The sequence below is a fragment of the Neovison vison genome, chromosome 2 (assembly GCF_020171115.1).
Source record: "Neovison vison isolate M4711 chromosome 2, ASM_NN_V1, whole genome shotgun sequence".
Classification (NCBI taxonomy): domain Eukaryota; kingdom Metazoa; phylum Chordata; class Mammalia; order Carnivora; family Mustelidae; genus Neogale; species Neogale vison.
In genome coordinates, this window is record NC_058092.1 from 149,421,300 (window position 1) to 149,435,188 (window position 13,889).

The following is a 13,889-nucleotide window of genomic DNA, read 5'->3' on the forward strand; positions in this document are numbered from 1 at the left end:
CACCCTCGTGGGCAGAGTAGAGAAGCCCAAGGAGACTCCCGCAAGGGTCGGCTCGGATTTCCTCATGTGTCTACTCTAGCTCGCATCCCACTGGCCGCAGCAAAACATGCAGCCAACCTCAGACAGGCATGGCAGGGCAGAGGGGCAGCAGAATGGCAAAGGACCTTTCGTGCCAGAGGTTGGCCATGGCCTCCCGAAGGCTCAGCAACCAGGCTTCTCGGCTGCAAAGCCACGGAAGAGAACGTATTTGACAAACTAAAATGAAGACAGTGTTCTTGTGCACCCAGCCCCACACATCTGCGAAGAGGGGGACCGCAGGATCCTGCAGCAGCGGGGACCTCGCCGATGAGTAACCCCAGCCCTTCCCTCCGTGGGGAGGATGCTCAGATCCAGAGCCACTCTGGGAAGCGGCAGGAGCGGGACCGCTGCCGGCCCCCAGGACAGGGAGGGCAGAAGCAGCCTGGGGTCATGGGACAGCAGCAGCAGGAAGTGCCAGCTCTGAGCGGCCCAGTGTGAGCCTCGGTGGGCACCCCACATGGGCACCCAGGTGAGGATTTCCATCGACCCTCCAACACTCACACTGCACAGGCTGAAGGGAGATGCGGGGGGATGTAGGTGTGCAAGCTCTCCTGGGGAAAGTACTGCTCGCCCCACCCAGCTGCCCAGGCTGCTGACTTTCCAAACTCCTCAGACCAGACTCAGGATGTGGAGAACCAAGGGAAGGGGAACTAAAGAGAACCCTCCCCAGGCCACACGGCACTCCTACATGCGCCCCGGCTCCTCAGAGGGAAGGCGTCCTTCCCCGCCTTGCTGCCCATCTTGGGCCCCTTCCCTGGGACAAGGGAAAAGAGGCCCTGGGGAGACCAAGACAGCCCTTGGCCCACCCCGTCACGGGACAGCCTGTGGCTGGACGGTAACGGCTCGTGTTGCCCAGCCATGGTGTAAAGCCCGACTGCTGCTCAGTTCTGGCTTCTAATACAGCCCCTTGCACGGCAGCAAAGACTCCTAAGATCAGAAAGTTCTAGAAACACAAGGAAACTTCAAGGTACCCATCCAACCTTTTTATCGATGGGATTTTAAAGATTTGACAGAAATTGGGAAGAACATGTCCCGAGGGAGAGTTCTGTGGCCTGTCCAGGTAACAGACCTGACCTCTAGCCACTGAGTGCTTCCAAGAAAAGTGGTGCAGAAGCACACAGAGTCCACAGGGGCAAGTGTCCAAGGAAGCAGGGCTGTGTCTCCACGTCCCGGTGTCCAGCTCAGCACTGCAATGGACAGGTGCGCGGGAAGTACTTACTCCAAGGAGGACCAATGTTCCTTAGGGGTTATATAAAGCAAACCCCACTCCCGTCTCCAGTAAGTGTCACTGCAAAGGACACCATGGAGGTGACAGGAACCACTGGACGGGGGGCCCAGACTGCATATACAGCGTAAATCCCACTCAGGGACAGGTCCACTGTGTCAACCGCCAGAAGCCTGTGCTCAAGCTGGTGCAAGTCTGGGGTCCCACTGGGGATCCTGGCCCCCGCAAAAGCTCAAGGTCCCCCATGCCCGCAGGGAGAGCAGGGAAGGTCCTTCTTAGCAGCCACGTTTGCTGGAGCATGTGTGCTTCCCTTCCTGTGGCGAGGAGATGCCCCCTGAATCTTCCCATGACTCCTCCTCTGGCTCAGGGGGGAAGGAGCGTGAGATCCCTGGGCCTTGGGTCCGGGCCAGCAGCCCGGCGAGGGAGGTGAGGTGGGGTCGGTTATGACTGCCAGGCTGGCAGGACTGACAGACAGGAGAGGGTATCCCCGCGCGGCCGGAGAAAGCAGCATGGGGCCAGGAGCTGTCACTCAGGTGCCACATTCCAGCCCGGGCCATCTCCCATCTTCTCCTTTGTGCACACCGCACCCCGGCTGATCCCGGCAGCCAGACACTGGACAGGACACTTTCTCCTCTCCTGAAAGCCACATCCGTGCCTGCCTGAAGCAGAGCAGAGCCCGGGCGTGGGCAGCCCTGCCAGCTCAGAGGACAGGTCCTCACTGAGCCCCATCTAACCAGCTGGCTGCTGGGGGCCTGTGAAGAAGGATTCCTCAGGATGGATGTGGGGGGTGGGGGGGGGGACAGAGACCCAGTAGGTCAAGGATGGGAGGGGTCTTCTGGGACCGACACACATCGTGTCCTCAAGAGACACTTAAGTCACCTCCTGCGACCAGCTCTTTGGGTGAAGCCTCTGGCCTTGAGATCAGGGCCCGAGCCTTGATGAGGGTTTATTGTTGTTACTGAGCCAGAAGGGCCGGACAGGAGGGGGAAGAACATGCAGGGCAGTGTCGGCGATCCCAGTGTCCTGGTGAGAAGCCCCAGCCTGGCCCCAGTCTCTGCGGCAGGTCCTGGGGAAGCCCTGGAAAGGGGTGAGCGAGCGAGCTCATCCCTGGGCCTCTTGGGGCCGTCTCCAGGCTCACCTGGATAATGAAGCCAGTGGAAGAGCACTGCCGGACCCAGAGGCTGAATTTCCGCTTTTTCCTCTTTCGGAGTTCCCGCTCCGTGCATGTGGCAATGAACACAGGGTCTTCGTCAATCAGGGGTTCATGTAGCACCTGCCAAGAACAAAACAGCAGAGATGCTCATGGAAAGGGAACGTGAGCTCGGGGTGGGGTCATCCAATCGGTGCTCAAATCACGTCCCTGCTTCTGACCGGCTGTGTGACTTGCGTCACCATACCTCTCCGATCCCGAGTCTCCTCATCTGTAAGAGGGTAACATCTACGCCAGTGTTTTGGGGAGCATGGAGTAAGAAACCGCATGCATGGGACCTTGCATGGGCCCCGACGTACAGCAGGTATTTAGTGAATGGAAATTTAAAAAGTAATTTTAGGGGCGCCTGGCTGGCTCAGTGGGTTGGGCTGCTGCCTTTTCGGCTCAGCTCATGATCTCAGAGTCCTGGGATCGAGCCCCAAATTGGGCTCTCTGCTCAGCAGGGAGCCTGCTTCCTCCTCTCTCTCTGCCTGCCCCTCTGCCTACTTGTGATCTCTGTCTGTCAAATAAATAAATAAAATCTTTTTTAAGAAAAAAAGTAATTTTATTTTTATTTTACATATTTATAAAGTGATACATATTTAATGTGTATACTTATATATTCATATATTTAATGTGACAATTATAATTATCATTAGCAGCCCACAGTCCCCCGTGCAAGCTCTTTCTTGGTAGCGGGATCGCCAGGGGACCTGACTCCAAGCTGTGCCTGCCCAACTGTTTTCAGGAAAGACCCTCCCGACGGACACCTCGCACTGCTAAAAAGTCCTTCCCCTCACAGATTCAGATTTACCTGCATTTAACCTAAGCCTACTGATCTGACCTCTGTCCCTGTGAGGAACAAAGGAAAATATACACTACTTCTTCAGGCATTCCAGACCGCTTGCGTGCTGGCCCACAACCCCCTTACTCCTCCAGAGCTCAACGATCTCTCCTTCAAGCCTGCCCTGAAATGAAGCCGGTGTCTTGTGGCCTTGTCGCCATGACCCAGCCTCCGGCTCTCCTCCACACTGTCGTGTTCTTCCAGACGCGGGATTCCCAAGGCAATTTTTAAACCTACTCCGCCTTTTCCAATTTCTTAATAACATGGTTGTAAGACGTTGTCAATGACAAGACCATAAAGTAAAAAGAAATGGCTCTGTGGGGTGGTACAAGTTTGGCTTCTTCAAGCTGAAGTGTTTCTGGGGAGACTTTTGGGTGCATTTAGGAATCCACTACACTTCTCCCCACCCTGATCCTATTTCAAGCCTAACTGTGATCGGCAAGTGTGTCTGAATTTCACTGAAATGAAGCATAGGAGAAATGAAAGGATTCCCAGACCTCGAGCCAATGCCCTAGATCGGGGCCGGCAAACTGTGGTACAGTCTGGTTCACTGCCTCTTGCAAATAAAGTTTTACTGGGGTCTGCCGTGTTGTCAACGGCTCTCCTGGACTAGGAAAGCAAATCACACAAGATGCAGCAGAGACCAGCTGGCCACTGACAGACGAAGTGTACCAGCCCCAGCTCTCTGCCGGGGCTCCTGGAATTTTAAGGAACAAACCAGTCACCTGTGATCTCCCTAAAGGGCAGATTCTGATCTAGTCACTCTGGGGCAGGGTCCGAGCTTCTGCACGTCCAGGGAGCTCCTGGGCAATGTCAGAACGCGCTCCGACAAGGGCCGACTGGAGGACAACACTCACCGGCTGTAACGTGGACAGTACCTCCCACGCCTCCATTAATGCTCCCCTGAATTCCACTCAATAAACAACAACAGATCTGTGGGGTTCAGTCTGGCCCCCAGGCTGTTCTGTTGTTGAAAGCACGCAGACAATAAACTTGGCCGCCCCATTGTGTGCTCACAAAGGGGAGGCCTGGCGAAGCAAGGCTAGGCCACAGTGCCTCCCCCCATGCCTTGCCGACTATGTGAGACCAAAAAACATTCAAAGCCCCATTTGGAAACACTGTAGCAAAAGGGACAAGTCCCACAGGCTGTCGGGAGAGGGAGCGGGCAGGGGATGGTGGGGAAAGGGCAGAGAGAAGCCTTGCAGCCGCCCGGCTACTCGGGCTCAACGACCTCAGCTCAAGAAGCAGGTCCTACTTGCCCCCCTCCTCAAAGCCACAGCACAAAGAACTGGTGTCGCTCCCTCATCTTCAGGAAACCAATGGAGCTCGAGTCCGTGTGCACTTATGCAGAAGCAGCCGCACACGATGTCCCATCACACGCCCCACCAAAGCACTGCACGAGAGCTGGGCCTCCCAGAACGCCTCTTCCCTCTCCTCCCGGGTGCTGGCCAGGCAGCAGCACTGTCCCCCAGCTATGCACCCGGAGTCCCCCTGATCTGTCTGACAAGCTCATTTTGCATGTGGAGCGATTACGGTACAGGAAAGACAAAGCAGCCACTTACCTACTTGCATAATCCCCTCCCGAAAAGAGTCTTCTAATGACTCTGTCCCCACTTTTGAGGAAATGCCACGTCTCCCCCTCATTTGTGCATAAACGTGTGTGTGGGCCCACACATGCGCACACACAGGACACGTGGCGCGTGGGGTACCGTTAAGACTCCGAGAACCATCAGGCTTCTGAAGGGCCTGTGGAAGTTCTAAGCGCATCTCGGACGGTCACATTTGCCGGAGGAGATGGGCTCCGGAGAAGGCAGGGGTCGAGCGTGTGTGCTGCGCGAGGCAAGCGTGCCGTGTGTTTCGGGGACGGATTGTGTGTGAGGCAGCGGGATGTGGACGGATGCCCGGGAGCCTGGAGCAGATCCACTCACATGTGACAAAGATCCGTGCCCACGGCTCTCAGCAGGCGGAGGGAAGACCCTTCCCAGGGGCCCTGAGGCTCTGGCGTGGTGCAAGGCCACCCTCAACCAAACACACACTTCGATCCCCTTCTACCTGAACGAATGTTCCAGAGTCTAAACAGGGGCTTTCTGCAGAGGAGAAAAGGTGCAACACCGGGAAACCTTTGGAACTTCCAGCTTCTCCCATCAAGATCAGAACAGGGACCTTTTCTACGACACAGAAGCATCTTCGAGAAGAGAGTAAGTGCCAGAACCAAGCACAATGTGGCTAATGCTAGGGGGGCTGATGCTGGAGGCCAAGGGAAAGCACCCCTGCCCCTGGGTGAACTCACAGGAGGCTACGGTCTGTTCCACACAGGAAGGCTAGTGCTTTCAGGTACAGACAGGGCCAAGCTGCTTATCTGCAAAGGAAGGCGTCCGAGGACTTGTAGAAACCCCCAGCTAACGGGAAGGCCTAATCATGTTCAAAGTCAGTCAGACACTGCCATTCATGAGCATGTGTCCTCTGGTTTGACCCTGCTCCTGCCTGCGGATCCAAGGCTGGCTCAGCGGGGCCCACAGCCAGGAAGGAGATGGAGAAGGAGAGAATTCTGTCCGATGATCCACCAACAGAAAAACTGGTCTAAGGGATCTTTGAGTTTCCCACTGCCTTGTGCTCCTGTCTGTGGGGTGGAGAGTCCTGGGTCTTCTGCTTACCCTCAGGACGTGTCTTCCATCCTTCCCACCCCGCACTGTGGCCCGGAGGCCAACCTCTTCTAGCCCACACCATCCAGGTCCCTGGCCAGTGATCGACTTGTTTGGCCAACTTGGAGGTGGGAGCAAGGCATGGATGAGGTCCCCTGTCTGACCGTGCTGTCATCCCTATGTTCCTACGCATGCGCCCTCGCTCCCAGGCCCACAGTTGACCTCGGATTCCCACTGTCACTACCACCCCAGTCATGTCCCCCGGCCCTGGCCATGTGACTCTCCACAGTCCCCACATCCAATCCTCCTCATCTAGAACACAGGACTGCTTCTTGCAGGGATCCTGACCCACAAAGGGCACTGGCTACAAAATGGTAGCAAAAAAAAAAAAAACTTCACAGATACAAAGGTAAAAATAAAAATCAAATACAAAGTCTATCTTTCAAAAAGAAAGGAAAGTGGAAAAAAAATCCCCATCATGACCAGGGAGCCCCTCCCCAAACTGAGACTTATCTCAGGACCTTCTCTCAGCCTCGTCAGCCAGATACAAGACGACAGGGTCGGCACCTTGCTTAAGAATGCTTGGATCAACCAGGAGATCAAAGAACTGAAACAATTCATGGAAACCAATGAGAATGAAGACACTTCAGTCCAAAACCTATGGGATACAGCAAAGGCGGTCCTAAGGAGGAAATACATAGCCATCCAAGCCTCCCTCAAAAAAACGGAAAAACTCAGAACACAGCAGTTGTCTCTACACCTTAAAGAACTGGAGAATCAACAACAAATCAAACCAACTCCCCACATAAGAAGGGAAATCATCAAGATTAAAGCTGAGATCAATGAGGTAGAAACCAGAGATACAGTAGAACATATCAATAAAACTAGAAGCTGTTTTTTTGAAAGAATCAATAAGATTGATAAACCATTGGCCACACTAATCCAAAAGAAAAGAGAGAAAGCCCAAATTAATAAAATTATGAATGAAAAGGGAGACATCACAACTAACACCAAGGAAGTAGAAACAATCATCAGAAGTTATTATCAACGGTTATATGCCAATAAGTTAAGCAACCTAGATGAAATGGAGGCATTCCTGGAAAACTATAAACTCCCAAAATTGAACCAGGAAGAAACTGACAACCTAAATAGACCGGTATCTAGTAATGAGATTGAAGCAGTGATCAAAAACCTCCCAAAAAACAAGAGCCCAGGACCTGACGGATTCCCTGGGGAATTCTACCAAACTTTCAAAGAAGAAATAACACCTATTCTCCTGAAGCGGTTTCAAAAAATTGAAGCAGAAGGAAAGCTTCCAGACTCTTTTTATGAAGCCAGCATTACCCTGATCCCCAAACCAGGCAAAGACCCTACCAAAAAGGAGAATTTCAGACTAATATCACTGATGAATATGGATGCTAAGATTCTCAACAAGATCCTAGCAAACAGGATCAATAGCACAGTAAAAAGATTATCCACCATGACCAAGTGGGATTCATCCCTGGGCTACAAAGTTCAACATTTACAAATCAATCAATGTGATGAAACAAATTAATAAGAAGAGAGAAGAACCACATGGTCCTCTCAATTGATGCAGAAAAAGCATTTGACAAAATCCAGCATCCATTCCTGATTAAAACACCTCAAAATATAGGGAGAGAGGGAACTTCCCGAACTTCATAAAATCTATCTACAAAAGACCCACAGCAAATAGCATCCTCAATGGGAAAAAGCTTGCAGCCTTCCCATTGAGATCAGGAACACGACAAGGATGCCCACTCTCACCACTCTTGTTCAACATAGTACTAGAAATCCTAGCAACAGCAATCAGACAACAGAGAGGAATAAAAGGTATCCAAATTGGCAATGAAGAAGTCAAACTCTCTCTCTTTACAAAATACATGATTCTTTATATGGAAAACCTGAAAGACTCCACCCCCAAACTACTAGAACTTATACAGCAATTCAGTAATGTGGCAGGATACAAAGTCAATGTACAGAAATCAGTGGTTTTCTTATACATTAACAATGAAAATACAGAAAGGGAAATTAGAAAATCGATTCCATTTATTATAGCGCCAAGAACCATAAGATACCTCGGAATAAGCCTAACCAAAGAAGTAAAGGATCTGTATTCGAGGAACTACAGAACACTCATGAAAGAAACTGAAGAAGACACAAAAAGATGGAAGACCATTTCATGCTCTTGGATCGGAAGAATAAACATTGTTAAAATGTCTATACTGCCTAGAGCAATCTATACTTTTAATGCCATTCCGATCAAAATTCCACCGGTACTTTTCAAAGAGCTGGAGCAAATAATCCTAAAATTTGTATAGAGTCAGAAGAGACCCAGAATCACTACGGAAATGTTGAAAAACAAAAATAAAACTGGCAGCATCACATTACCTGATTTCAAGCTTTACTACAAAGCTGTGATCACCACGACAGCATGGTACTGGCATAAAAACAGACACACAGACCAGTGGAACAGAGTAGAGAGCCCAGGTATGGACCCTCAACTCTATGGCCAAATAATCTTCAACAAAACAGGAAAAAATATACAGTGGAAAAAAGACAGTCTCTTCAATAAATGGTGCTGGGAAAACTGGACAGCTATATGTAGAAGAATGAAACTCGACCATTCTCTTACACCGTACACAAAGATCAACTCAAAATGGATAAAAGAGACATCAATGTGAGACAGGAATCCATCAGAATCCTAGAGGAAAACATAGGCAGTAATCTCTTCGATATCAGCCACAGCAACTTCTTTCAAGATATGTCTCCAAAGCCCAAGGAAACAAAAGCGAAAATGAACTTTTGGGACTTCATCAAGATCAAAAGCTTCTGCACAGCAAAGGAAACAGTCAAGAAAACAAAGAGGCAACCTACGGAATGCAAGAAGATATTTGCAAATGATAGTACAGACGAAAGGTTGATATCCAGGATCTATAAAGAACTCCTCAAACAACACACACAAAACAGATAATCATATCAAAAAATGGGCAGAAGATATGAACAGACACTTCTCCAATAAAGACATACAAATGGCTATCAGACACATGAAAAAATGTTCATCATCACTAGCCATCAGGGAGATTCAAATTAAAACCACATTGAGATACCAGCTTACACCAGTTAGAATGGCCAAAATTAGCAAGACAGGAAACAAGATGTGTTGGAGAGGATGTGGAGAAAGGGGAACCCTCTTACACTGTTGGTGGGAATGCAAGTTGGTGCAGCCACTTTGGAGAACAGTGTGGAGATTCCTCAAGAAATTAAAAATAGAACTTCCCTATGACCCTGCAATTGCACTCCTGGGTATTTACCCCAAAGATACAGATGTAGTGAAAAGCAAGGCCATCTGTACCCCAATGTTTATAGGAGCAATGGCCACGGTCGCCAAACTGTGGAAAGAACCAAGATGCCCTACAACAGATGAACGGATAAGGAAGATGTGGTCCATATACACTATGGAGTAGGATGCCTCCATCAGAAAGGACGAATACCCAACTTTTGTATCAACATGGACGGGACTGGAGGAGTTTATGCTGAGTGAAATAAGTCAAGCAGAGAGAGTCAATTATCATAGGGTTTCACTTCTTTGTGGAGCATAACAAATAACATGGAGGACATGGGGAGATGGGGAGGAGAAGGGAGTTGGGGGAAACTGGAAGGGGAGGTGAACCATGAGAGACTATGGACTCTGAAAAACAACCTGAGGGTTTTGAAGGGGCGGGAGGTAGGGGGTTGGGGGAACCAGGTGGTGGGTATTGGGGAGGGCACGGATTGCATGGAGCACTGGGTGTGATGCAAAAACAATGAATACTGTTACGCTGAAAATAAATTTTAAAATAATAATAATAAAAAAAGAAGAAGACGGGGTCAGAGGGGGGAGGGGTAAGAATGAAGCAAAAGGGTCTTGGCAGTCCTTGTTGCACATCTAAGCCATGCAAGGGAGGAGGGCAGAGCTGCCCAGGGGTGCTGCAGACACCGCTGGCTAGGGGATGGGCTGCACCCCCTCAGGGCACCCATGCCTGGGCTGGGAAGGGATGGGCTCGCAATCCTGGATTTTGCCAGCAGGCACTGCCGTGTGCCCACAAGCTACCCCAGGCTCCAGACACACACATGCATGGGGATCGTCCTGAGGATGGGTCTTTGGTATCTGACAGCCGCAGTTTCCAAAGGCAGACAACACGGGGCCAGCTCACAGCAGCACACCCCAGACAGGAGCATAACTCTGGATAAGTCTGGCCTAGTCGAGGAGCTAGAAGGATCCTCAGCACTCTCGTCTTTACATTGTTAAGTATCAGTCATCCCAGCAGCTGGCTGTTGGGGTTCTTAAGAGATACTCAGCCAGAGTGAGCCCACAGCCTCTGCCAGTAGCTGTTCAAATGTTTGGCCCCAAGGATGGTCAGAATACTGCTCTTTTCCATTTGCATCCAGCTAGTAGGACTCTGGTCTGGTTCATTTCCAACCATGCAAATATTCAGTGAAACAAACAAAAAAATGTGCCGAGCCCTGTGCTTGGTTCTGCGGGGTCTGTGTAAGGCAGGGCTTATGTCCTGAAAAGAGCCCATCTCCTGTTTGGAAGGAAAGAGCTACAAGGGGGACAAGGAAGAATGGGACTCAGCTGCCCTATAAAGAGTGAGGGAATTCAGGAAAGCGGAGCCAGCATGGGAGTGTAGGCCTCGCACTGGACCCCGGAGACTGGGCACATCTGCTGAGGCGGAGAGAAGAGGGAGAAGCTTCCGGGAGTCAGAAAGAGCATGGCAAACACCTGGAAATCATAATGAGCCCAGCGTATTTGCAGAACAGCAGGGGGAACGCTTTCAGAAACTGGTTACAGGCTCCCACAGACCTGAAATAGGACGATATCTTCCCCCACAAAAACCCTGTGATTTTCAGCTGCGCAGGAAAAAAAGGCAAGATACAGAGTCAAAAAGAATTTGAGCTTTAGGAAGAAGGCTTTTACAGGAACAGCACAAGAAAGTGCGGGTGGACCGAGGGCCCCTTAAGTGTACAAATAAAAATGATGTCAGTTTTTGTTTCTGCATCAAACGGGTCAGGGGAATCACACTCCCATGGGCCAAAACCTTCCTCAACGTTTGGTTAGAGGCATCCCTGGAACAAGCCACCTCCTCAGCTGCTAGACGGGTTCCACAGTTTTGAGGTTGGTTCTGAACCTCGAATCTCCCTGCAGCCCAGGGTACCCGCCACACATCAGCACCAGCAGGCAGCGGCTCAGGAGCGGAGAACAAACAGCACCTTCTAGAACCAGGGAGGGAAGCTGGGAAGGGGGCCATAACCGCTAGGTGTGGGGCTCTACTGGACCCTGGTCCAAAAGCCGCACCCGTGGCACGTGGACCCCCGCACCCGAGTGACTCCGGGGCACCTGACACCTGATGAGTGGCTGAGATTCCGGCCTCCATCCCGGTGCCGCCTACCCCGCCTCACCCCTACCACCAGCAACAGCAGGTACGCGCTCAGAGAACACGGGCTGGTTACCATCACAGGTTCTTCTTCATGGAAGAACCTCCACATCGGCCTGGCAAACATGTGACCTGGAAAGACAGCACCACTCCGGGGAGGGAGGGTGCGGGCAAGGAGGGGGGAAACCGAGTCCGAGCAGAACCCCTGTTTTCTGACCTCGCGGGGGCTGGGAGCGCTGAGTCTGGGGCGGGGGTGGGGGTGGGGGGGGGGACAGAGAAGGGCAAGGGTGTGACAGTGGGCTGCCACCGGGGAGGCCCGGGGTGGGGGCGCTCACCTGGGTTTGGGAAGGCCTGAAGGCAGAGTCGAAGCTGTTCTGCAGGGAGTCGAGGAATGGCTGGACCTTGTAGAGGCCATGCGTGGTCTGGCTGGAGCGAAAGGCCACCACGTGGAAGTACTTGAGAATCTTCTCAAAGCGGGCCTGGCTCATGACCAGGGCGAGGCTCCGGTTGCTGTAGAAGCCGCCGCTCCAGATGCTCAGGACCGACTCGCAGTGGGAGATGCTGGTGGAGATCATGTAGCCCAGGAACGCCTTCATCTCGGGCAGCGTCACCTCGGCCCAGGCGCCGTCACTGCCGAAGCGCTCCTGGAACTTCTTGGCGTACATGTTCGTCTGCACCACCATGTTCTTGAGTACGTTGTCCGGGACGAAGAGCTGGAAGAAGTCCATGGCGCTGGCGCTAGGCGGCATCTTTCGGGTGGGACCTGAAACAGAGGCGGCCAGGGTTGGGGGCGGCGCGCGGTGGCCGGCAGGGCAAGCGGCGGGGCGGGGGTACACGGTCCCCTCCGCCGGGGACCCTGCACACCCCGCACCGCACTCCCTCCCCCCCTCTCCCCAGCGTTCTCAACAGGCCCGCAGGGACACTGCTCCGCCCCGAAAGGGACACGCGGGTGGGCGGAAGGACACCAAGGGAAGGACACCCCGCTCCACCGCGGTGGGGGGAGGTAACTTCACTCCCTGGAGGTGACTTCGCTACGATGCCGGATGCCGGCACCGCTCCGGGCCTGAAATGCCCACACAGACGAGACTGCTCTCCTTCTGCCCTACAACTGCACGCCTGGCAACTTGAAACATATTGCTCAATCTGAAGGGGCTCCTTTGGATAACTTCGCCAAAATACAAAAACCTCACAGCTCTTGGCTAATGCGGGGAGAGCCGTTGGAAATACACACATGCACCCTGAAGAGATAGGCTTTCACTCTGGACAACAGGATGGAGGTTCCTCAAAAAGTTGGAAATGGAGCCACCCTATGCCCTAGCAATCACACTACCGGGTATTTACCCTAAAGATACAGATGTAGTGATCCGAAGGGGCACGTGCACCCGAATGTTTACAGCAGCAAAGTCCACAATAGCCAGATTATGGAAAGAACCTAGATGTCCATCCACAGATGAATGGATAAAGAAGATGTGGTATATACAATGGAATACTATGCAGCCATCAAAAGAAATGAAATCTTGCCATTTGCAACAAGGCAGATGGAACTAGAGGGTATTATGATGAGTGAAATAAGTCAATCAGATAAAGAGAATGATCATATGATCTGATATGAGGAATTTAAGGGGGGGGTTGTCCTGGGGGGAAGGAAGGGACAAATGAAACAACAGGGGACTGGGGAGGAAGACAAATCATAAGAGACTCTTAATCTCAGGAAACAAACTGAGGGTTGCTAGAGGGTGGGGGGGATGGGGTGGCTGGGGGATGGACACTGGGGAGGGTATGTGCTATGTGAGTGCTGTGAAATGTGTAAGACTGATTGATTCACAGACCTGTACCCCTGGGGTAAATAATACATTATATGTTAATTTAAAAAAAGAGAGAGAGATGGCTTTCAATTCCATATAGTGACTTAAGCCAGGCTAACAGCGTAGAGGGATTTCTAAGAGACAAGCTTTTTCTTTCTTTTTTTTTTTTTAAATCTTTTTTACATAATCTCTATGTCCAACTTGGGCCTTGAACTCATAACTTGGTAACTTGGGCCTTGAACTCATGACGTAGGAGCCAGGGATCCATACTCTACGGACTAAGCCAGCCAGATAATCCTGCAGAAGATGGGCTTTGCAATTTCTAATAAAAGTTATGCACGCTCTTCAGAATTTTTACCATCCCCCCTTTCTCCACTAGTGGTGTAGGCAGTTTCTGAAAAACAAGTTTTTCCCAGCAAAATAAGACAATGACAAGGCAGTCCAGGTTTTAGGTTAGATAGATTCGGGAGCCAAAACCCTGAATTTACTTGTAGCTAAGTGCACAGTCTTAGATAAATACCTCCAAGTGCCCCACGTGGAAAATGGAATGCCTGCTTTTTGCAAGGCTGTTGTGGAAACCTGGAAACCTTTCCTGAGGCATCAGCCACAGAAATCCTGTGACTTGGGCTGAGGGCTTTCAAATGCTCTAACTGCCCTCATTTTATAGAAGA

At 51.3% G+C, this 13,889-nt stretch overlaps 1 protein-coding gene across 2 annotated transcripts in view; it reads right to left on the bottom strand.

The window, feature by feature from the left end:
- Positions 1-13,889, bottom strand: part of PGBD5 (piggyBac transposable element derived 5) — a 96,468-nt gene that overhangs the window by 21,979 nt on the left and 60,600 nt on the right. For both annotated transcript variants that reach the window (XM_044239302.1, XM_044239304.1), the window contains exons 2-3: positions 11,749-12,176; positions 2,442-2,576 (exon numbers count right to left, since the gene is read on the bottom strand). In XM_044239302.1, the coding sequence (XP_044095237.1) occupies positions 2,442-2,576; positions 11,749-12,176 (563 nt within the window). The remainder of the gene's footprint in view (positions 1-2,441; positions 2,577-11,748; positions 12,177-13,889) is intronic.